Source organism: Filicampus tigris, chromosome 6, assembly GCF_054856515.1.
Source record: "Filicampus tigris isolate MCC_2025a chromosome 6, RoL_Ftig_1.0, whole genome shotgun sequence".
Lineage (NCBI taxonomy): Eukaryota > Metazoa > Chordata > Actinopteri > Syngnathiformes > Syngnathidae > Filicampus > Filicampus tigris.
The window spans coordinates 24,783,597-24,807,301 of record NC_141222.1 but is presented as its reverse complement, the minus strand read 5'-3'; the positions used below and the strand labels follow the sequence as shown (position 1 = coordinate 24,807,301).

The following is a 23,705-nucleotide window of genomic DNA, read 5'->3' as shown; positions in this document are numbered from 1 at the left end:
ATATGCTTTTTTCAGAGCTGATACGATACCGATTATTAGTAGTTGGATCTTTGCGTGCATGCTGACTGACCTTTCGGCAGTTTTCAAGTTAACATATCAAAGGTAGAGATGGGCGTAATGAATAGGTGTATCAACCTTTAACGTTCGGAGTACGTTTACGTGTAAAAGCTGAATAAATACAAAATACTTTATTTTATCGTGATAGTAAAAGTACGTTTTTGTTCACTTGCTATAGCGTCAATACAGCATTTATACATCATCCCTTTCACAGTTTAAAAAAAAGTGTTTGTATTCAATCAAATCTCAGCTGTGTTCTATTGTTTGAATTCCTCTAACAGTTAACTCTGTGTCTGGGCAGGAGGTCTGCTGAGACCCGGGGCTAGGGGATTTCTCTTCCTCTCCGCTTCTGCAGCTCATAGTTAGTCTGCGAGGCAATCTGTTAAATGTTGGAAGAAATGTATTATTTTTACACAATAGTTTACCCCCTTATTACAAATGATTGTGACTATCATTTTGAGCCTGAAAATACCTCCAACATGGAGCAATATCAATAAAAGACCAACGTACGTATCGATATTGCGGTTTATGTATCTTGTCGCAAGAGGCAAAATAGAATGCACTCCTTTGCTGCACCCAACACAGGCACTGTTGATTCAGTCTCAAGTAGGTTGTCATCGACGTCCCATGAGCTCACATACAGCCACGGCCATTATTACATATCCTATGGGCAACGTTATTCTGCTCATTGTGGAAAAAAAAAAAAAAAACAGGAGTTATCCCAACCATTTACAAAATAATATTTTAAAGAAAGTTATTGATCAGCATTCCCCACATTCAGTCAAGGAAATTAAGTAAATACTGTAATAACTATCTTCCCACTTATTTGATTTCCAACCAGGAATCATGGCCAACATCACATCAACGAACACCACCAACAATGATTTGCCTCCTTCCGCACACCTAACCTGGGATATTGTCTTGGGAAAACTCCTAGTATACTACATTGGCATAATCCCTTATGCGGCCTTCGCCCTGGTCATTTGGTCCGTGGATTTTTTCTGTTTTCCCAAAAAAAAGACGCGGAAGCAACAACAACTACAGAAGGTGGAGTCGGGCAACTGCAGCATGCCGATGACAGACATTTGCAATGAACCGTCACCGCACACGGAGGCGGTATAGAAGCGACGCGGAGCAGGAAAAGCAGGAATTGGGGGACCAGGCAGGAACACAAAGCTTGAAGAGTAGAATTTCAAAAACTGCCAAACAAGTTAAGAGGATGCTGAGGAACCAGTCAAGATGAATTAAATGCACAATAAAAAGATAAAGCCAAACTTTCACTGACAAGTTGTCTACATTCCTTACACACACACACACACACACACACTCCTGAAATGTCTATTGATATGATCTCCCTGTTTCTTCAAGAATTTTGGGGGTTAAAGTTTAAAAAAAAAAAGGAAAATGCATTTATAGTGAGCAATTAATCATATGCTCATTTTCTGTATTTGTGGGCTGGCTTTCTCTCTATCCCAGCAATAGTGAAAAAAAAAAAAAGGAAAATGCATTTATAGTGGGCAATTAATCATATGCTCATTTTCTGTATTCGTGGGCTGGCTTTCGCTCTATCCCAGCAATAGTGGCGGTACGCTGTACGACAGATGACAGATTTTTAGCAAAGCAGATGCCCATCTAAAGGACTCTGAGCACGGCAGCAATCTTATGATGCACAGCTGTAGTACCGTCATTTCTCAAGAATAACATACACTTGAATATTACACGTGCCCTCAAAAAGCGTTTTTTTCTCTGTACTACTACATTGTAGTGTACGGTGCCCAGATTCCAATAGGTACATTACAGGATGAGTGGTTTGGAAGATGACACATACAATTACGATAAGCTAACAGGGAGCAACCTTTCACAGGTAAAAATTTTTTTTTTTGGGGGGGGGGGCTAGTTTTTTTGGCGTTGACAAAATGGTCAACCTCATGACAATCGGTTGAGAAATTAGCAGATTGCAATTAATTGCAATGTCCATGCGTTGCCTATAATGGGAATATCGACTTCCACCAACATGGCCGCCACATACGCGCATCGGTTAGCTGGCAGTGACGCTGTGCTGGCCTATCTAGTCTTCATCTTCATATCAATGGCTTGCGAAGGATTTTGGCCAACTTGAACATAAAACAAAATGGAACTTAACAACGGTATGTCAATGGTTGCAAGGTTAAGAGAAAAGACAATGAGAGCTTTCGGTTTGCAGATATTTATAGTACAGACCTATTGGGAGCTGCACACACCTCTCACCACACTGTCTCAATTGTGACTGCACAAACAAGTTGCCACATAGCCGTAGATGAGTGCAATTGTAATGGGCTGGCAGCTCTTACTACAGCTAATAAATGGAATTTTGCTTATCTGGTAAGCTGTGGAGAAAAAAATGAAAAGAAAAAAAAAACAACTGCAATTTTGCATGCCAATTTTAGTTTGATTCAGCATGAAAATGTAACAACAGATTTTTTTCCCCAAAATTGTTCCCCACTGTTATTTCTGATTCATTTACTGATTTGTTGTGTAACATGTCAGAAAATAGGCAAATTGTTGATGATTGTAGGACAACTGGATTGCGTAAATAGTCATATTTACCGTCCACACGCACACACAAGATTGGGTTTTTTTACGCGTGCTTCTTCTCTTTACAACGCGTACAATACAGTACTCAACTGGTGCACGCCAAACAGTTGCAGATTATGTTAATTTAGGAAAGACAACGACTAAATTAAGCAGCAGCAGTCACATAAAATCTGTCGGAAGACAATGTTTTGTTAAAAAAAAAAAATGTGCAGGAACTTTTACGTGCTCCTAAAATTTCCCGTCGGACTATTTTCTGTGGAACAACCAGCGGAACTTTTGAATTCGTGGTAATGCGCAAGCAACGTATATATGTTTCCTCTCACAAATCACAGCAGTTCTAGGTTGTTTTACTTTTTCGCCAGTTGTTTTCTCCCGTTATTCAAAAGTATTTTTAAAATCGGTGACGGAAAACAAACTGATGTCATGCTAAGTAACGGCAGCCTTCAAACGCGCTCATCAAATTCAGCACAACATGAGTGCTCCCGGTGGTCCTCCTTTGAAAAGAAAATGCTACATGGGTCAGCACAAGATCAAGAAGAAAAAGTTGTAAGTTTTCTTGAGTAGGTTTTAAAGATATGCACGATTACATCTTTTCGCGGAGAAATATGATAACTTTTTGCTATCCGGCATACCAGCGACGAGCCCGCTCACAGTGACGACTTGTTAAAGACAACCCATTGTCCGTCAGGCACAATGGTGAGTTGGACATCAGTGTATTGTATTTGTGGAATGACACATCCTTACACAAGAGATCACTGGTTTGTATCCTGCAGGGTGTCGCGCTCGGAGACTCCACGCTGGCTCTCGATGAAGAGATCTTGAATGTAATGCAGGTGAACGACCCTGGGAAGAATGTATCTGATGCACAGAAGGAGGCACACGTTTCTGCAGACTCTGAATTTCACAGCACCCAGGAAAATGCCTTGAAACAAAATCGCAAGAAACCATCTAGCCGAGCCGACTGCAAAGACCTCGCTCAACGGCTTCTTTTCAGCGAGGACTCGGAGGAATCACAACAGACTGTTGGGTATCAGAAGAGCAATATTTCAGCACCAGCGTCTGCAAGTGTCAGAGAAGAGGCTCAAACATCCACTTTGTGAGTCTTAACTTGCGCTTAGCACATATGTTTGCTTTTTGCTGTTGATATCTTACTGTTTGCATTTCAGCAGGCAGAAGCTTTCCTCCAACAAGGATAGAAAAGGACTTGAGAATACGAGTGTAGGTCAGTCTCATGATGTTTCTGGGGACTACATTTTGTTCAGTCCCACACACGTGGCTGCTGCCGTGAAGAGGTCCAAACTGCAGCAGTCACCGCAGAATCAGTCGGCCTCCGTGCTGACAATTCCCAGCGGCTTAGAGCTCTGTACTTTAAATGACACCTTACCTCAGCCAGGTAAAACAGCCTAAGATCAATTTGTCATGGGTTCTGTATCAACTAAAAGTTTAGAGCATCATTCAACTTCAAACATTTGACTCTGCTTGATGGGTGCGTACTCCCCTGCACAGGCTTGGCTTTGCGTGTTCCTGACGCACAGTCGGACAAGCTGTTGTTATCCAGTTGGGGTTTACCCACTCCAGTCTTGGAGTGTTACCACAAACACCGCGTAACCCACATGTTTGACTGGCAGGCTCAGTGCCTCAGCCTTGGTCAGGTTGTGCACGGAGGGAACCTGGTCTACTCTGGTAAGGCATTGTACATCTCCATTGAGTTAAAACAAGCCATTTTAAGTATTTTATTATTATTTTTTTTTAAAAAAATGGATGTATTCTTCTCATTTTATAGCTCCGACCAGTGCTGGAAAGACTCTGGTGTCTGAGTTGCTGATGCTGAAGCGTGTGTTGGAGACTAAAAGAAAAGCCCTCCTGATTTTGCCATTTGTTTCTGTGGCCAAGGAGAAGATGCACTACCTTCAGGTTGGGCAATTAAACGAAATTCAATTACAATTACGATTATTACACTCCACGATTACAAAATTGGCATCATCGTAAAAAAAACCAAATGATTAACATGCTTTTATATCCAACACACTGTTTACGTGAATTCATGTATTTGCACCTTTTTTTTAATTTCATAACTCATTTTATACATTTTGTTCAGTCCAAAAGGAACTTACATAATTATAGTGTTTCTAAAAAATGTATTTGTCTTTTTTACGCTTAACCGTTTTCTTGTTTTGTACCAAAAAGTGATTGAAAATCGTGATTTGAGTTATTACCAAAGTAATTGTGATTAATATATATTTTTTCATAATCGAGCAGTCCTACCTTCAGGTGAAGAGCATCAGGCAGGTTATGGTAAATACTTGTGTAAGTGGTAGTGATGTAACGATTCACTCAGGCCCCGACTCGATTCGATTTTCAGTTCCCGATTTTCGATTCGATTCGATTTTTTAAAAAAAATTCTACCATGTTTGTCTCCGTACACGAGTGTGGTTCTGTAGCCATCCACAAACGCAATACGCAATGACATTTGGCTTTCGGGACATAATTTTCTAGACAAATCTAATCAACTCAACTCGATTTTTCGATTAATCGTGTCGATTAATCGGGGCGAGTCAATTTTAAATCGATTTTCGATTAATTATTCCATCCCTAGTAAACGGTGTAGTTCATAGCTTTATGTGACCCTGCAGAGCATATTTCAAGAGGCTGGCGTACGTGTGGATGGCTTCATGGGAAACACATCAGCCGCTGGCGGTTTGACCGCCGTGGATGTGGCCGTCTGCACCATAGAGAAGGCCAACTCTCTCATTAACAGACTACTAGAAGAAGGCAACATGGCTTCGCTAGGTAATACCACTGCGAAAGTTAGCTTGCCAGTGCCCGTCGTGCGTGACTTGGACATGTTGATATTTCTGCCTCTAGGTATGGTCGTGGTGGATGAGTTGCACATGGTTGGAGATTCCGGAAGGGGATATCTGCTTGAACTTCTCTTGACCAAAATTCGCTACGTTGCGCAGAAGCGCAACACCGTCGGGTTTGTGTCTTGTGTTTTTGCATTTTTTTTTTATTTTTTTATTTCTGACAAGATTTCCTGTTCCGATAGGTCACTTTCCGAAGGGGTGCAGATAGTAGGTATGAGTGCCACTTTGCCCAACTTGTCCCTCCTGGCCAAGTGGTTAGGTGCAGAGCTTTACCAGACCAACTACAGACCGGTGCCCTTGCAGGAGCATCTAAAGGTGGGCTGCAGCATCTACGACAAGAGCCTCTCCGTGGTTCGAAAATTCACTCCAGCACTCTCAATAAAGGTAAATGATACCGAGTGTAAGGTTCATGTGTGACTCGTTAAAAAAAAAAAAATAACCGCTACTGTACATTCATTCAGGGCGATGACGAGCACATAGTCAGTTTGTGTTATGAGACGGTGCGGGAGGGCCATTCCGTGTTGCTCTTCTGCCCCTCCAAGAACTGGTGTGAGAAACTGGCCGACAGTATTGCCCGAGAGTTCTACAACCTCAAACATGCTGGTAATTTCCTGATTCACACATTTAGACAATACAATACAGAATGACATTTTTACTGTATTTTCAAGGCAACATAGTATTTATTTTTATGTTTGAGTTATAAAAGAAAAAGTCAGCGCCTTAGAGTTAAACGTCTCAATTAACGATTGACGAAGCGAAATGATTTTCAATTAATAATCAGTTCTCTTGTTTTCTTGGTCATCATCATGTTGTTACAGTCTGTGAATGTAAAAAAAAAAAAAAAAAAAAAAAAAAAAAGCATTCTTTTTTTTAAATATAATACAATATACACCGGGACCGAGCCCTGCCACAAATCGTGAAAATATGACAATAATTGACACATCCTCAAAGGGAGTTTAATTGCCAATAAATGCCACGAAATAGCTCGGTTAAAAAAGATGAATCGGCTAATACCGAACCGTGAATATGCAAAGGTTTCAACTGTATTTCTCATCTGAATATGTTTCAGAACGTGAAGGTGATTCCGAACCCCAACCAGTGTGCTTGGATCAGGAGCGTCTAGTGGATGTCATAGCCCAGTTGAGTCGGACTCCAGCCGGATTGGATCCAATTCTGAAGCGCACTGTGCCGTGGGGGGTGGCCTTTCACCATGCTGGTAAACACACAACCACTTTGGCCGATGTCAGACTACACGAATATCGCCCGATTTTGGGCCGGCAGACGCAAACGTAGGCGCTCGTAGCCGATTTTGAGTTGCCTTGAAGCATCGTTGTGTGACGTCATCAACGATTGGTCGTTTGGGACGCTTCACGACCACCACCACGAAATTCTGCCGTGTCAGAATTTTTGTTCGCCTTGCCGCGTAGTGTGACATGTCCTACGTCGTCCTTCGATTGGTTCTTCGGCATTGACCAATAGGAAGACGGTGCCGTCCTACTTATGACGAGCGACTGGATGTGGCGCGCACAAGCAAACGGTATCCTGGTGGGACGGTATTTAAAAAGTGACTTGAACAAATGGGGAAATATTGGAAAGTATACGAAGCCTTTCAACTTATGCTAAGTTTTTTTTTGCTAACTGCAAAGCTAGTGCTGATTAGCAAGCGTGGTGTCATTGAATAGATTAGTTACCAACATTTATTTTTGGAGAATAGACAGTCCGTGCTGCCCTCTCCCCACCATCCATTTTTTTTTTTTTTAAATTTTATTTTATTTATTTTTTTCTTGCCTTTTCTGAACTTAATACGGAGCCCCTAAGGTGACATGGAAGTAAAAAAAATAACTTTGCGTTCCCTTGCAAAGTTTGCGTTCCATTGCAAAGTTTTTTTTCTGCAAGTGAACGCTTTTTTTTTTTTTTTTTTTGTTTTTTTTTTAAATGCATGTTTATGTACTTCTGGGTCATCTTTCCGGGTAAACAAAAGCAACAATGGGAGCGTTTTCACCCGTAGGCGAGTTCAATTGAATTGCTTTGAAATACAATCGCATGAGTTCTTGATATTCAGCACAGTTTCCAAATAAGCGAAAGACATCTGAGTGCTAAGCAAAAGAGGACGTTTCGACCGCAAGGAGCGTTCCAAGTCCTCCTCCATAATTCTTGCAAGTAAAATTTCCACAATATGTCCACTTTAATATATACATAAAATTGACTACAGCTGCAAGGCGCTCGAAAATCTTGATGTCGGAAATTGAGCGAATGAAAAATTCTCATCTCCTCTGCTGAGTTCATTCGGAATAAAACGGGTCTCTGCAGGTTTGACGTTTGACGAACGTGACGTGTTGGAGGGAGCTTTCCGTCAGGGCGTGGTCAGGATCTTGGCCGCCACCTCCACTCTCTCGTCTGGGGTCAACCTCCCCGCCCGCCGGGTCATCATTCGAACTCCGACCTTCAACGGACGCCTGCTGGACCCGCTTACGTACAAACAGATGGCCGGACGGGCGGGGAGGAAAGGAGTGGACACCACGGGTACGAAAGACGACAAGTCCGGGAAAACGATCGCATTTGTTGGATCATGACGTCTTTGTCCTCGTTCCAGGTGAGAGTGTGCTGGTGTGTAAGGAGGCGGAGCGTCAGAAAGGTATCAGTCTCCTCACAGGTGATCTTCAGCCAATCAGGAGCTGCTTGGTGAGAAGCGAGGGAGACGGTGTCACCACCAGCATGCTGCGAGCCATTCTGGAGGTCTGAATGTCACTCATTGACCACATTGATGTCATGATGATGGACCGATTATCGACCGGGCCGATTATCGGCGCCGATATTCTGCGTCTTGACGAATATCGGCATCCGCCTTTTTAAAACATCTGATGGCCGATAATCAATCAATTTAAAACTGTGTGAAAGTTCAATTTTCTGTCATTTTGAAATTTCGGAGAACTTCATTTATTGTCGAAAACTATATGGAGCTATTTTTATTTTAAGTGTTTTCATTTCACTTTTTAAGACATGCTGAGGACCCTGGGTGATCCCCGAACATTTTGTTGCAATTTGGTAACAAAAATGTATACAGTATTGTCAAAAAATTTGAGTAATAATAACACCCGAAAAAATCTACATTATGCAAATCTGAAAAAATATGAAATAAACATATGCTTAAAGCGGAAGTCAACCCAAACATATTTTTTTCAAGAATATGTTCCCAGCAGGCCCTCTAGTTGAAACACAGCATTCTGATTAACGTTTGTGGAATATGAGTTAAGCAGCAAAATGCACTCGTTTTTAGCCATGACTGGGGGCGGCCATTTTGTCTTCTGTCGACTGAAAATGGCATCACAACTGCTCACAACAACCAATCACGGCTCAGATTCAGAGAACAGGTGAGCCGTGATTGGTAGTTGTGAGCAGTTGTGATGTCATTTTCAGTCGACAGAAGACAAAATGGCCGCCCCCAGAGATGGCTGAAAACGAGTGGATTAACACTTATTCCACAAACGCAATATTTATCAGAATACCCTCTTTCAACTAGTGGGCTTGCATAGAACATATTCTTGGAAAAAAAAATGTTTGCGTTGACTTCCCTTTTTAAAGACGTTTTAACAAAATTAAGATTTTTTTTTTTTTTTTAAATAAAATTTTGATGCGAATATTTTCTTTTTTACGAAAAATTAATATCGGCTCCAAATATCGGTTATCGGTAGCCTTGACTAGTAATAATCGGTATCGGCCCTAAAAAAAAAGAACATATCGGTCTATCTCCGATTTTTACTCATGACGTCACCCCTACCTGCAGATCATTGTGGGAGGAGTAGCCAGCACTCCCCAGGATGTGAGATTATATGCCTCATGTTCACTTCTGGCTGCCAGCACGAAATGCAACAGCCAACAGGAGTCGAAGGAAGAGAGCAATAAGGGGGCAATTGAGGCCTGTGTTGACTGGCTCATGGAGAATGAATTTATCAATGTCCAAAAAAACAGCGAAGGTAAGTAGGGTGCAAAAGGCAGCACAAGCTGCCATTGTTTTTCTTGCCTTTTCTCGAGGAGATGTTTTGATTGAATCGTAGGACGCGCAGGGCTGCTCGATTTACGAAAAATGTTTTAATCACGACTATTTTGGTAATGATTTCAATCACGATTATTCAGACGATCGTTTATTTTTTAAAACGTAAAAAAATAGGAGGACAAATACATTTCTTTGAAACACCGTGTAAGTTCATTTTGGACCAAACAAAATTGATCAAATTAGTTATTATAAAATAAAAAATGTGTAAATGTATCATTTCTTTGTGTAAACAAACATAGTGCGTTGGATGTAAATGAATATTAAAAATATTTGTTTACGACGATGCACATTTTGTAATTGTGGAGTGTAATAATCGTGATCGTAATTAAATTCCGATTCGTTGCACAGCCCTAAGGACACGTTCCGTTTTGGTTGAACAGAGACTGTAATTCCTCAAGCGTGGGTGGGTCGACTTCACACAAAAATGTTTGACACTTGAACCTATAGGGAACATGTTTCTTCTTTGATTTAATTCTATTTCAAATCAAAAGACTGAGAAGTAATGATAAATGCTCATGATAGCATAGCTAAAACAACAAATACCAAATACAAATAAGACTGGTGGCGTAGTATTTCTGACCAGACATTTCATTAGGTACAGCTGCACAAGCCAAGACACTCTAATATACAAGGCGGATTACCGTAAATATTCCGTTTTTGCAAATATATTAGAAAAAAACAAATATGATACGGTACGATTATCACATCACAAATTATAACCCTAATAACGAACCATTGTCTGCTATTGGTTGGTGACCAATTCAGGTGGTACCCTGCCCACTGCCCAAAGAAAGCTGGGATGGATGGAATAACCATGTTGTTATTCACAAATTGTTTGTGACACTGACCAAAACCTCTCTTCCACAAGACACATTTATTTGAGATTAACTCTTGAGTGGGGACTTTGAAGCAGCAATCTCCTTGTCTTTTTTTGCGTCCTCATAAAATCCTTCTGACCCGCTGGTTGTGTGTGCGCATTCACAGAGGAGCAATACTGTCCCACTCAACTCGGTGCCGCCACGCTGTCATCCTCCCTCTCTCCTACCGAGGCGCTGGGAATATTTGCAGATCTGCAGCGGGCTATGAAAGGCTTTGTGCTGGAAAATGACCTGCACGTTCTCTACCTGGTATAATCGTTTTTCAAAACCCATTTCCACTCGCGCCAGTGATTGTACAACCGAGGATCCATAGGGACAAAGTGCAAATGCAGAAATGCTCTCGAAAACTTTCCCCGCCAGATCACTCCATTGTATGCAGAGTGGACCACAATAGATTGGTATCAGTTCTTCCGTCTGTGGGAGCAGCTGTCGTCATCGATGAAGAGAGTGGCTGAGTCGGTGGGCGTCCAGGAGGGTTTCCTGGCTCGCTCGGTCGGGGGAAAACTTGTCGCCAAGACTGAGAAGCAACGCAGACAAATGGCAATTCATAAAAGGCAATGCAAACATTGATGTCAAGATGCCAGCAATAATTGCAGGATGTGTTAATATGCACTGCTTGGCTCAATGCAGAAAGAGTTAGCTTAATGCTAATACAAGCTTTATATTCTCCCTCAAGAGAAAATATCAACGTTGATCTAAATGTGGATGAATGATTGATTGATTTCTGATTATCAAAACCAAATGTACATTCACTAATTTCAAAATGTTTGCGTGAATTAAAAAAAAAAAACGACATCTGTCTTTTGTATGCCTTCACAGGTTCTTCACCACTCTGGTGCTGCAGGATCTGGTGCAAGAGGTGCCTTTGGCAGCAGTGGCATCCAAATACAGCTGCAATCGTGGGCAGCTGCAGTCTCTCCAACAATCTGCTGCCACATATGCAGGTACTCGTGACCGGATGACAAAATGTGGATGGGAATAGCAGATACCAATTATTTCAACATCAAATTCTGCACATCACATTCTAATGTGTGCGAATTCCGCCGGATTCAGAAAATACAGCAAATAGAGCTTGCTTTATCTCATCCACTGCCAGACATTTTCAAACCCTCTTTTACTCTAACGTTTGAAAAAAATTGAAGTAAAAAAAAAAAAAGAAGTTCCCGGGATTGCGTGGCTGGACTGTGAAAAGACGTGTAAATACGTCAATGGCAGCGAATGAGTCAAGTCGACCAAAGGCACGCCATTATTTTTTAATGGCTGCTTGATTCATCCCAAAGGTATGGTGACAGTGTTCTGCAGGCGTCTGGGCTGGGGCAACATGGAGCTGCTGCTGTCGCAGTACCAGACCAGGCTGAGCTTCGGCGTCCAACGTGAACTTGTGGACCTAGTGAGGGTTTCCCTTCTGACTGCGACACGGGCCCGAGCTCTCTACGCACAAGGCTTGTGCACTGTGGCTGAACTCGCCAGGGCTTCGGTAGCCGATGTGGAGAAAGCGCTGAGGAACGCTGTCCCATTTAAGAGGTAGGAGGGTTTGAGCGTGGGAAAAATGTGCTCCAAGTGTGGTTCATTGGCAACATTTTATTATAGAGTATTTATAAACATGTTTTAAAACTCTGCGTAACTGCCAACATCCCTTGCAATATCGCAGTTCACCTATCACGGTCCCGCTGTGTTGCGGGTTATTCTGTTGAACGAATTTCAACGCCCGAAAATGCATGTTCACAATGTGTCTAAAAAGTGTGTTTTGATTAGTTCAAATGTATTTATAGGGAATTAAACCCCAAATTATTATTATTATTATATTATTTTTACAATGTTCTATGCACCTTCATTAGTCTAAACACGGCATTCTGATTAATGTTGAGTTTGTGGAATATGAGTTAAGCATCAAAATCTGCCCATTTTTAGCCATCTCAGGGGGCGGCCATTTTGCCACTTGCTGTCGACTGAAAATGACATCACAGTTGCTAAGGGCTCAGGTAACGACCGATCATGGCGCACCTTTTTTCAAGAATATGTTCCCAGCAGGCCCGCTAGTTGAAACAAGGCATTCTGATTAATATTGCGTTTGCGCAATATTTGTTCATCCACCCGTTTTTAGCTGTCTCTGGGGGCAGCCATTTTGTCATTTCTGTCGACTAAAAATGACATCACAACTGCTCGGGTAACGACCAATCACGGTTGGGCTTCAGAAAACGGCTCAACCGTGATCGGTTGTTACCTGAGCCCTGAGCTGTTGTGATGTCATTTTCAGTCGACAGAAGTGACAAAATGGCCGCCCCCGGAGATGGCTAAAAACGGGTGGATTAACTCTAATTCCACCTGCGCAATGTTTATCAGAATGCCTTGTTTCAACTAGTGCGCTTGCATAGAACATATTCTTGGAAAAAAGATGTTTGGGTTGACTTCCACTTTAAACTATAAAAATCTAAATCTAAAAAAAAAAAAAAAAAAAATCTCACAGCTGTTGTGGGTGGGTCTGTAATGTAAATCCTGTGATGAATAGGCAGCCATTGTACAACCAATGAATCACAAATTGAACTCATGAGCTATTGTAATTGTAATGGATGGTTGGATGTAAGTCGACTGTTCTCCCTCAGCTCCAAGCGAGCGGCGGATGAAAGCGAAGTGGAGGCTGTGGAGCGACGGAACCTCCGCTGCGTGTGGGCGAGTGGCGGGCGGGCTCTGACCGAGCAGGAAGCGGCCGTTGCCATCGTATCCGAGGCAAAGCTCCTTCTTCAAGGAGATTTGGCACAGCTGGGCATTCAGTGGGACCCAGCAACGATTCCCTCCGGCGGTCAGGCTGATGGCGTTGAAAGCCACCAAGAGCAAGATACCGTTGGCAAAAACAAGGCGGCGGCCGCCGATACAACTTCACGGCGGGATCAAGGAGAACCTCGAGGAGGTTGTGGCAATTGCAAACCCGAGATGACAGATATCAAGACAAAACTAGATCGGCAAAGCATTATCGACTCGAGTAAGCAGGGAAAAGGACCCAAAGCCGATGAAACAAAAAGTGAAGTTGTCACCGGAAAAGAAACTCGTCAGCCTGATGTTCCAGCGAGAAGCCTGACACAAGAACTGGCCGAGATTGTGTCCAGCCCGACGCTTCGACTCCAACAACCTCCTGAACCAGATCCCCCGCTAATGCCTCTTTGCCGGTTGAGAGCGCCAAGTTCCAGGTCGGACGACGAACAAAAGACGGCAGACATTGGCAACGCTTCGAGGCTTGGCGCGTCGCCAATGCAGCCGGGGAAGCTCAAGCATTCAAGGATCCTAAACAAAGTCCTTCAATCCATTCAAAGTGACAAAAAGCCACAAGACTCGATCGGACTGGCTTCGCGCGCCGCCGATTTTGCGCCTGGCCCCGCTCAAGAGGCTCCGCCCACGCTCGGTCTGGAGAAACAAGCAGACGCGTCACACTCCTCTCGTCCTGCTCCGGCATTCTCGCCGGAGACCGAGCAAAGGTGGGCGGAGGCCGCGCGGGCGGACCCGTTTTCGTCCCCAGAGCTCTACGCTGGAGAAGAAGGAAACGATGACGTGCAGCCAGAGGTCAAACCGGGAGAAGAGACGTTTGGTGACAGTTTCCAACTGGACGCTCGGACCGAACGGATAATTGTCCGGCCAGAATTGGAACACGGCCACGGAAACGGCGGACGTCCGCGGGACTCGAACGAACGGGGTCGTATTGAAAACGAGGCCATGGCAGAAGCTGGTGCGGAGCAGGAAAACAAAGGCGGAGGACGTGCCGGATTTGAAGCCGTGAACGGCAAATGCCCCTCGTTCAATATTTCTCTGACCGATAGCCAGATGGAGCTCATCCTTAACGACAGTCATCAGGTGAGTGATGAAATCAATCATATTTCCACATGTACTTGTTGCCAACAAATGCTACTAAATGCAAATAAATACAGCGGAACCTTGATTTCACCGACCCGGAACCAACGGACAGAAAATAGTCTCTTGTCCACTCAAAACTGACCTTTGCTCAGTACCTTTCGAAGTCTGTTCCACTTCCAGAATTGGCCGCAATTTAACGGCCAAAGACTGGTGAAGAGTTTCCGGTTTGCACTGCTCTCGAGTGGAGTAGAGCATCAATGTGGCGGCCATTTTGGCGGGGGCGACTTTCCCATCAAAACTCACACATGTACAAAACAGAGCGGCCATGTTAGCCGGGCTGTCCCATCAAATGCACAGCGATGCTAAGCTAATGCATCGCTCTTAAGCACACAGCTCAAAAGGAGCCTTATTCATATTTATTGTTGTTTTTTTATTTACTCAACACGTCTCTTGGACATGCTGTTTTTGATACAGTACACAGGTGTTTTTTGTAAAGCCCTCATCTATGGCATATAATAGTAACAGAGGTGAAAAAAGTAAGCGCACTGTAGCTCATGAACACGACCAGATGTTTGCCGTTGTCCTTCCCCCCCAAGCACCAACATGATAAGTTTGTTTAAAACTTTTCAAACAGTTTCAGTTTTTTTTTTTGTTTTCATGTATTCATTTAAAATATTTTTGTACACTACTGGGTATTTTTAGTCCGAAAAAAAAATTAAACAATTTTGTACTGTATTGGGTGCAGTGAAGCCGCAAAAAAAGTACTTAATCATTTTTTCAAGAATTTGTTTGATGCAAGCCCTCTAGTTGAAACAAGGCATTCTGATAAATATTGCGTTTGTGGAATAAGAGTTAATCCACTCCTTTTTAGCCATCTCTGGGGGCGGCCATTTTGTCACTTCTGTCGACTGAAAATGACATCACAGCATCACAGGTTGTGATGTCATTTTCAGTCGACAGAAGTGACAAAATGGCCGCCCCCGGAGATGGCTAAAAAGGGGTGGATTTTGCTGCTTAACTCATAATTCCACAAACGCAATATTAATCAGAATGCCGTGTTTCAACTAGTAGGCCTGCTGGAAAATATTCTTGAAAAAAAAAAAAAACATGTTTGGGTTGATTTCTTAATGTGTGTTCAATGTCAGTAGAAACAAATGGCAATGAATGTTATATCCAGGGGTTCTTGATGTTTTTGCAGAATCCTACTGTCAATAACGCGGATGACCGTAACAGCGTTACTGCTGCCGAGGAGGATCCGAACAGAAGCAGCAGCTTCTTGTTCGACAGCCTGTATGAGAACTCTCCGAGCCCACGCCAGACGGACCAGGACGTATTAGCCTGCGCGGCGCAGGGCAGCCAGCAGGCGAGAGGCATCCACCCCCGGGAAAAACGTCGCAGCGAGCCCCTTGTCAACCGGGCGGCCGATGACCACGAAGCCATCCGCTGGGGCGAGTCTTCTTTCAACCTGTCGGAGTGGGGCGACTCGTTGCTGGTGGGCGAGCATTTCCTGGAAAGACGGGAGGCCTTTCGCCTGGAAGGTGACGTTCTTCCTGAGGAGCAACTAACATCGCCGCAATTTCCACTGCCCGGAACCGGCCGGGGAAGGCTGAGTGCGGAATGTAACAAGCAGGAACGGGAAGTCATCTGCGTACCGTCGGATGATGTCATTTCAAAACAATCACATGCCGACGCTGCACCTCAGAGCAACTTTTATTGCAGTCCCGGTTTGCAGGCCATCTTCGATTGCTGGCCCAGTATGTCTGATCAGCCTGTGCAAGACTCTACATTGGGCCACGTAGACGGTAGTAAACAAATTCCTCCTTCGTATCGTGTGCAGGCCCCCGAAGAGTCCCCTCCGTCCATGCAGGGGCGGAAAAAATACCCAAAGCCTGCCAATACAAAGTCAGATTCCGTTGAGCCACGAGCATCAAGAGAGGCAACGGAGAGCCAAACGCAGAGGCCCGGCTCTGCTGGGGACTTGATCCCGCCCACTCAGGAGACGCCGCCTGTGACGCCCAGAATCAAGCTCACCACTACGTCTCACACCGTCCCGCCGCTGAATGAGTCAGGCGTCCCGTCTGGCAGACGTCCAGAATGTGAATCAAAGCAGCGGAGCAAGGGAACGCCCCGGTCCAGACGCCGGACTCGCGCGGATCGAAGCCCTTCTCCCGACGGCGCCGCGCTGCGGCCGGCCCCCGAGAGCGTGTCGCCGGACTCCTACGAGGGCTTCTCTCTTCAGCTCTCCCAAGATGCGTCGCTCTCCTCCAGCAACTGCGGCGCCTTCTCCATCATCGACGTTTCGAGTGACAAGCGCCTTTTCCACACGTTCGTCACGGAATGGAAAACGAAAGAACGCTACTCCCTGGCTTTGGCCTGTGAAGTGGTCGGGCGCCAGCAGCAGCCCGAAGAGGAAATAGGAGGGAAACATAAGAGAGGTAATCAATAGAGATCGAATAGAGATGTGCTTTTTTTTTTTTCCAGGGCCGATACCGATTATTAGTAGTCAAGGAGGCCGATAACCGATATTTGGAGCCGATATTCGTTTTCAGTAGAAAGGAAAAAAATGGCGTCAAAATCTAAAAAAAAAAAAAGAACTTTCAACGTCTTTAAGCATATGTTTATTCTACAATTTTTCAGATGTGCATAACATTGATTTCTTAAATTATTTTAAAATATTATAAAGAAATTTTTGACAATATACAGTACATTTTTGATATAAAATTCAAACAAAAAGTTCAGGGAGCTAGCTACACTAAATGAAGTTCTCCAAAATTTCTAAATGACAAATGTTAAACATTCACGTCTTTGTTTTGATTTCAACTTAACTTAAAATTGATTATCGGCCATCAGATTAAAAAAAAAAAAAAAAAAAATGGCGATATTCATCAAAAACGCCAAATATCGGTGCCGATAATCGACCCGGCCGATAATAGGTCCATCCCAAGTAATCAATGCTGTTGTTTTTTTTTTTTGTTGTTGTTGTTGTTTTTTTTTGCATTTGCTGGAAAATGTGATTAGAGTGTGTTCCGTAAGTCGAGTCGGACCACAGTGTGGATGCCCTTTGTGTAAACAGCGCAACAGAAGCTCCAAGCAGCTGACGGGTTTCCTGTAAGGGGCAGTGATGGGCTGCTGCTGATTGGGCTGTCTGTCTGCTGGGGAGCCAGAGACGCTTTCTACATATCCTTTCAGCAAAAGCAGAACAAAGGTAGAAACGCACACACACACACACACGCACACACAGGAATGAGGTCATGCGGTTTTCATTGCTTGCCAGGTTTGAGTTCAAGTCTCGCCCCTCCGGATCCGGACGACGCTTTGCCAGTGGGGGAGAGGCTAGCGCACGTGAAGGCTCTTCTCGGCCGGCCTTCAGCCGGCACGCTCGTCACCTATGATGTCATCCAGGTGTACAAAAAGCTGGTGTTGAGCTGCGGCATCAGCTTGGAGGGAAATTGTGAAGACCCCAAGGTAAGAGTGCAGACACTGTAGAGTGTTGTTTTCCCTCATTTAAAAAAAAAAAAAATTGGGGGGGGGGGGGATTTAGATTTTTTATAAACTCATAATTCAAGATGCCATTGTACACTTACCAGGGGTAAGGGTACATGTAGGAAAGGAGAGCCACAGTTGCTGATGCACTTTTCTGCCATTTTTAGAATCTGGGAAGAACAGTACAACACATTCGGTAGAAAATGGCCACACTTCGTATCTGACGTCGGCCACAGCTCACGCCCAGATGCTCACACAAATGCCAATGTCACACTACACCAGGCAGTTGCAATTTTTTTTTTTTTCTGTCTTCATATCATTTTACAGTATGTTTACAAAGTTGTTTTAACACATTTAAATGAATCAAGAGCTATTTCAAATAATCCCTGAAGATATTAGCACAAGATAAAAATCATTTCTCAAGACAAGCAAGATGGAATTTGTTGACTTTTGACCTCAGCTACCTTTGCCATCTTGTGCCAGTAGCTTTAAAAATGAATCGGGTTCTTGCTCAACATTGTAAAGGGGAATGAAGATTACATTTTGTTGGGGCCATCAGAAATGGAATGTAGTCAAGCGCAGATTTCTGTCAAGGCCGAACAATCCTACTTTGGATCAGGAAGTTTGTATTCTCATAGGTAGGTCAAGTGTCATTCGTACTCTTTCATTGACATTTCAAAATAAAACGCCTTCAATTAAGATCCCTTTTTGGAAATGATCAATAATAACGATTCGGCGTAATATCCACTTTTTTTTCCATTATGTATTTTTCATTGATATCATTACCTTTCTTTGCTTAGTTGGCTGGGAAAAACGATATGGTTGTACTTCTATACGGTGAGATATGTGGCATCCATGACCAGATCTTGTTTCTCCCCCTATAAAGCCAGACCGTATATCATAATCATGCGTGATAAAATTCATCTTCAGTAACCATTTTCTGTCTTTCTTGATCCCTGCTGATGTTTTCCCCCCAGGTGGCATGTTGGCTGATGGACCCTGGCACTGAGGAGAGGACTCTGGCCAACATGATCGCCGTCTACTGTCCAGAAGAGCTCCCTCTGTTGGACGGCCTCGGGAGTGCGCACGTCCACTGCCCCCGCGTGAGGGCGGCGACCACGAGTGTGCTCGTGTACGCCGTCATGAACCGTCTCAACACTCTGCTGGACAAAGACGGCATGCTCGGTAAGATTCGATAAGATCGTATGAAAGAATCGCGACCCTGAGCAATTTTGACTTTGACCTGTCACGGCCTGCGCAGAATCCTTCGGGGGCGTCGAGATGCCCTCGCAAGTGTGTCTGGCTCTGCTGGAACTCAACGGATTGGGATTCAGTGTCGACGAATGTGAGAGACAAAAGCACGTGATGCAAGCCAAACTGGCAGCGCTGGAATCTGAAGCGTACGAGCTGGCGGGGCACAGCTTCTCACTTACATGTATCGACGACATCGCGCAGGTCTGATTCTGTTTTATTTTATTTATTTTTTATTTCTTTATTTTTTGAAGTACAGTAAACCTTTGTTTTTGGGTGATAGGGATTGAGCTCTGCCATTAAAAAAAAAAAGAAAAAAAAAAGGCTGGTAAGTGATGGAATTGAAATGTTCATATGAATAGTTTAATCCAGGGAGGGGCAATTTAAGTGATGTATGGTTGGGCCTAACCAGATTTATGACAAAAATTCAATTTTAAATACAGACAAAACACTGTAGTTTAATGCCCACTGAAATGCAAAGGGAACATTTTGGGGGCCGAATTTAAAAAAAAAAAAAAAAAAAAAAAAAAAAAAAAGGTCATTAAATATACTGTATATTTTTTTGCAATCAAAATGGCAAACAATTCCCTGCTTTTGTAGGTTTTGTTCTTAGAGCTCCACCTGCCTCCAAACGGTGACGTGGGCACATCAAAGAGCAAGAAGACCCTCGGATACACCCGCAGAGGCGGAGCCAGAGTCCGGCTCGGGAAACGGTTCAGCACGACCAAGGTGAACCGCCTATTTCGACCCGAAGATGGCGCGAGAGAGTCCCCGGGGACGTCCTAACTGAACTGCTGTTGTCAGGATGTTCTGGAGAAGCTCCGCCCTCTGCATCCGCTGCCTGGCGTGATTCTGGAGTGGAGGAGGATCACCAACGCTTTGACCAAAGTGGTTTTCCCGCTGCAGAGGGAGAAGCAGTACCACGCGGCGCTGGCCATGGATAGAATCTACCCCGTGGCCCAGACGCACACGGCTACGGGTACACGCGTGCACGTGCGTCGCTGCTTCAAGACGGACATGGAAAATATTCATATGTATCCGTATTCTTTTTTTTTTTTTTTTTTTTTTTTTTTTTTTCCTTTTGATTTAGGTCGAGTGAGCTTTACAGAGCCTAACATACAGAACGTGCCCAAAGACTTTGACATTTACATGCCCATTGTGGCGGGAGAGAGCCCGCCTTCACAAGATGGCCGCTACAAGAGCAAACATGGGTACGTCAACAACTGATCCATCAGGTTGGTTAGCGACATGACAGGTTGAACAGTTCTTACAGTTCAGAGGTCATTCCTATGTGGAGTTTGCTTGCGTGGGCTCTCTCCTCAGACTGTACTCTGTTTCACGGCCACATTTCGAAATAGGGCTGAGCAATTAACTTACTTTTACTGAACTTTTTCCTTTTTTTTTTTTTTTTTGTGGTCGGGGGGTTTTAAGGAATGATTTAAAAATCACCATTCATATTAATTTTGCTTTCACATTAGTCCATTGAAATGGATATTCTTAAAGCGGAAGTCAACCCAAACATATTTTTATTCCACGCAGGCTCACTCGTTGAAACAACTTGATTAATATTGCGTTTGTGGAATAAGAGTTAATCCACCCGTTTTTAGCCATGTCTGGGGGCGGCCATTTTGTCACTTCTGTCGACTGCTCAGGCCTGAGCAGTTGTGATGTCATTTTCAGTCGACAGAAGTGACAAAATGGCCGCCCCCTGACACACCTAAAAACAGGTGGATTAACTCTTATTCCACAAACGCAATATTAATCAAGAATGCCTTGTTTCAACTAGTGAGCCTGCATCGAAAAAAAATGTTTGGGTTGACGTCACGTCATTCAGCATCACAGAAGCAAAACAGAGATGCTCCTATTTGCACATGCTTTGTGAGTACATTTTTGTGTGAACCCAGATTTTTCTGTTGCAGAGAGAAGAGAAGTTCTTTGGCCCCGCCGGTTCCCACCAGCGAGACTGCTAATCGAGGCCCGTCGTTCTCCGTCAGCATGAGACACGCTTTTGTACCTTTCTCAGGTCCGCGATGCGTTTTGGCCGAGGCCTTGACCTTTCACCTGTGATCTTTCCCGCGTCTCACATTTTGTCGCGCTCGCCCTCGTTTTGCTGCAGGCGGGATGATATTGGCGGTCGATTATTCCCAGCTGGAGTTGAGGGTGCTGGCTCACCTGTCCAAAGACCGACGGCTTTTGCAGGTCCGGACGGATGGCGCAGTCAACACTTGAGAGAAACGGAAAGAAAAATGTGGGCGCGTGTGCGTTTGTGTGCCAGGTGCTAAATGGGGGGGCCGACGTGTTTCGCTGCATCGCCGCCGAATGGAAAAGCCTCGATCCAGACACCGTCGACGACAACCTCAGACAGCAGGCCAAACAGGTGCGTCGAGGTTCGCCTGTGGCAACGCGGACAAATCAATGAGCCCTCAAGTCCGTCTCGTTTGTTTTGTCCAGATTTGCTACGGCATCGTTTACGGGATGGGAGCCAAGTCTTTAGGGGAGCAGATGGGCGTGGAGGAGAACGACGCGGCCTGCTATATCGAGAGTTTTAAGGCCAGATACAAAGGTAGGCGTGTCTCCAGAGATCAATTCTCCTATTTCACGTAATTGGTCTGAAAGTTATCGTTTCGTTTTGTACACTAATGATGTACACATATGAGGTGTTTGGGCTGATTAATTTTTTTTTTTTTTTTTTTTTTTTTTCTCTCCTTTGAATTGCAAGTGCAAACTTGATACGAGCGCTGTATTGTGGCAGTGAACTCACCTCAACTCACTTTTAGCAGCACTTTGGCAGATTCTTCAAAAAAGAGGTTTCAAGTTTATTGCCCCGCCCGGACGAAGTTTACCGTCAAACTAAACATAAGACAAAGTTACAAAAATTACACATGTCCTATATTTAAAACAACACCCAACTTTGCCTTCAGAAATTCACGTGTTCACATAACGAACACGAATGGTAACCCTAAACATTTCGAAAGCATTTTCAGTATAATGCAGTACACGCTTCAACCGCAAAAAGAATCGTTTCGAAATGAAGAACTCAAATTTTGGAGACTTCCCGCGCACTGGATCTCATGCGACTGCTCTGTGTGTGAAGGGATCAACTGTTTCCTCCGAGAAACGGTGAAGAAGTGCATCAAGGATGGTTACGTTGAAACTCTGATGGGACGTCGCAGATACCTTCCCGGGATCACCAGCGCGAGTCCTCATGTCAAAGCACACGTATGCATTCGAGTCAAGTAGAGAAGAATGGCAACAATGTATCGTGGAAAATCCTATTTCACAGCAGATCAGTTTGTAGAAACTTGAAATATTTTTCATTTTCATCTCGATTCAGGGCGCTCTAACAAAGTAAAAACCCAGATTACCATAAGAATGGTTTTTTTGGGCTGGGGGGGGGAGTTTGTTGCATATTGATCATGACGATAGACTAGATAGGCAGAATTATAATACGCCCCGATAATTTCCTGTCCTATCCAGGCGGAGCGTCAGGCAGTGAACACAACCGTCCAGGGCTCAGCAGCAGACATCGTTAAACGCGCCACCATCAACATCCACAGGCGGCTGAGAAAAACATACCCCAAAGCTCCACTCTCTCACGAGCACGAGCGCGCAGGTAAGGCACAGCCGCATTCAGGTCCACCTGTCGCGCACGTGTCATGTGGAAGTGTCTACCGTAGGTACGGGCAGTCATCCTCGGAGAGGCGCCTACTTTGTCCTGCAGCTTCACGATGAACTGTTCTATGAAACTACAGAGGAGAATCTCATACAGGTAGGAGAGTGTTGGAGATGACGAATGTACGCCCAACCGTGCCGCGTCACTTTCAAATGAGATCTAGTACAAGAGCGGCTATCAAACATTTCTGCCTTTACAAAGATGATGGTATTAAGATATTTGCATTGAAATATGGTGGTAAGTGTCATACATCATTTTGGCTATGTAGCATCCTTGTGGGTAACTTAATATGGCTGAAAGGGTAATTATGGTTTTCCGTAACCTCCCAAGGCTCAGTGGCCACGTACGTGGACAGCATTGTCTAGCTCTTGTGTCCACAAGCGTGTGCACTGTGGAACTGTAGGTGTTTTGGACACACATGTGGGCAGTTACATCTTGTGGTCTCAGAAGAGTATTACATACTACAGTCAAAATACAGTATACAATACAAAAAAAACTGAAGGATGATGCTTAGTTTTTCTTCTAATTAGGGTCCAATAAGCCCAAATAGCAAAAACAAATAAAAAAATGCATGTAAAAAAAACCCCTCTTGGGCCTTAAGAGGTTAACAATGTCCTGTTTTTTTTTTTCCTTCCAGGTGGCTCAGATAGTGAAGAGGGAGATGGAGTCAGCAATAAAACTTTACGTGAAGCTAAAAGCCAAAGTAAAAGCAGGACCCAGCTGGGGGAATTTGCAGGACTTGGATATTTAATGAATTGTACTCTTTGGTGTCTTATTTAATGAATTGTACTCTTTTGTGTCTTATTTAACTACAATATTTTTAATCACAGCATAAACAATGGAATGATTGCACTTTTTAAGGTAAATGAACTGGGTGAACATATTTATTTTGAATACTGTCAACTTGAGATTTTTAAAAAAACAAACTGTATTGACTAGTATCTTAACATGCGTATCCATGACTCTGAGCAACGAAATAAATGAATCTTGACATCGTAAGCGCATGGTGCTTTAAAACAGAAAAAGAC

The 23,705-nt window shown here is 43.9% G+C and overlaps 1 protein-coding gene across 4 annotated transcripts; it reads left to right on the top strand.

Moving 5' to 3' along the window:
• Nucleotides 1–2,894: 2,894 nt before the first annotated feature.
• Nucleotides 2,895–23,676, top strand: polq (polymerase (DNA directed), theta). Of its 4 annotated transcripts, none has more exons than XM_086032693.1 (35): nucleotides 2,895–3,177; nucleotides 3,267–3,327; nucleotides 3,405–3,727; nucleotides 3,801–4,024; nucleotides 4,138–4,314; nucleotides 4,415–4,545; nucleotides 5,265–5,421; nucleotides 5,497–5,608; nucleotides 5,678–5,879; nucleotides 5,957–6,098; nucleotides 6,565–6,711; nucleotides 7,806–8,018; nucleotides 8,089–8,231; nucleotides 9,280–9,469; nucleotides 10,534–10,676; nucleotides 10,788–10,981; nucleotides 11,247–11,371; nucleotides 11,708–11,951; nucleotides 13,031–14,270; nucleotides 15,469–16,705; nucleotides 17,344–17,475; nucleotides 17,545–17,735; nucleotides 18,731–18,938; nucleotides 19,015–19,208; nucleotides 19,605–19,733; nucleotides 19,809–19,983; nucleotides 20,095–20,215; nucleotides 20,924–21,027; nucleotides 21,121–21,203; nucleotides 21,280–21,381; nucleotides 21,456–21,567; nucleotides 22,099–22,223; nucleotides 22,482–22,617; nucleotides 22,682–22,773; nucleotides 23,315–23,676. In XM_086032693.1, the coding sequence occupies exons 1-35, from the start codon at nucleotides 3,104–3,106 to the stop codon at nucleotides 23,426–23,428; spliced, it is 7,497 nt and encodes a 2,498-aa protein (XP_085888819.1). In that variant the 5' UTR covers nucleotides 2,895–3,103; the 3' UTR covers nucleotides 23,429–23,676. The 4 variants fall into 4 exon arrangements, 2 of the variants coding, with proteins under 2 accessions (XP_085888819.1, XP_085888818.1); XM_086032692.1 differs by having other exon boundaries at nucleotides 3,798–4,024; XR_015087078.1 differs by lacking the exons at nucleotides 22,099–22,223; nucleotides 23,315–23,676 and having other exon boundaries at nucleotides 3,798–4,024.
• The last annotated feature ends 29 nt before the right edge of the window (nucleotides 23,677–23,705 follow it).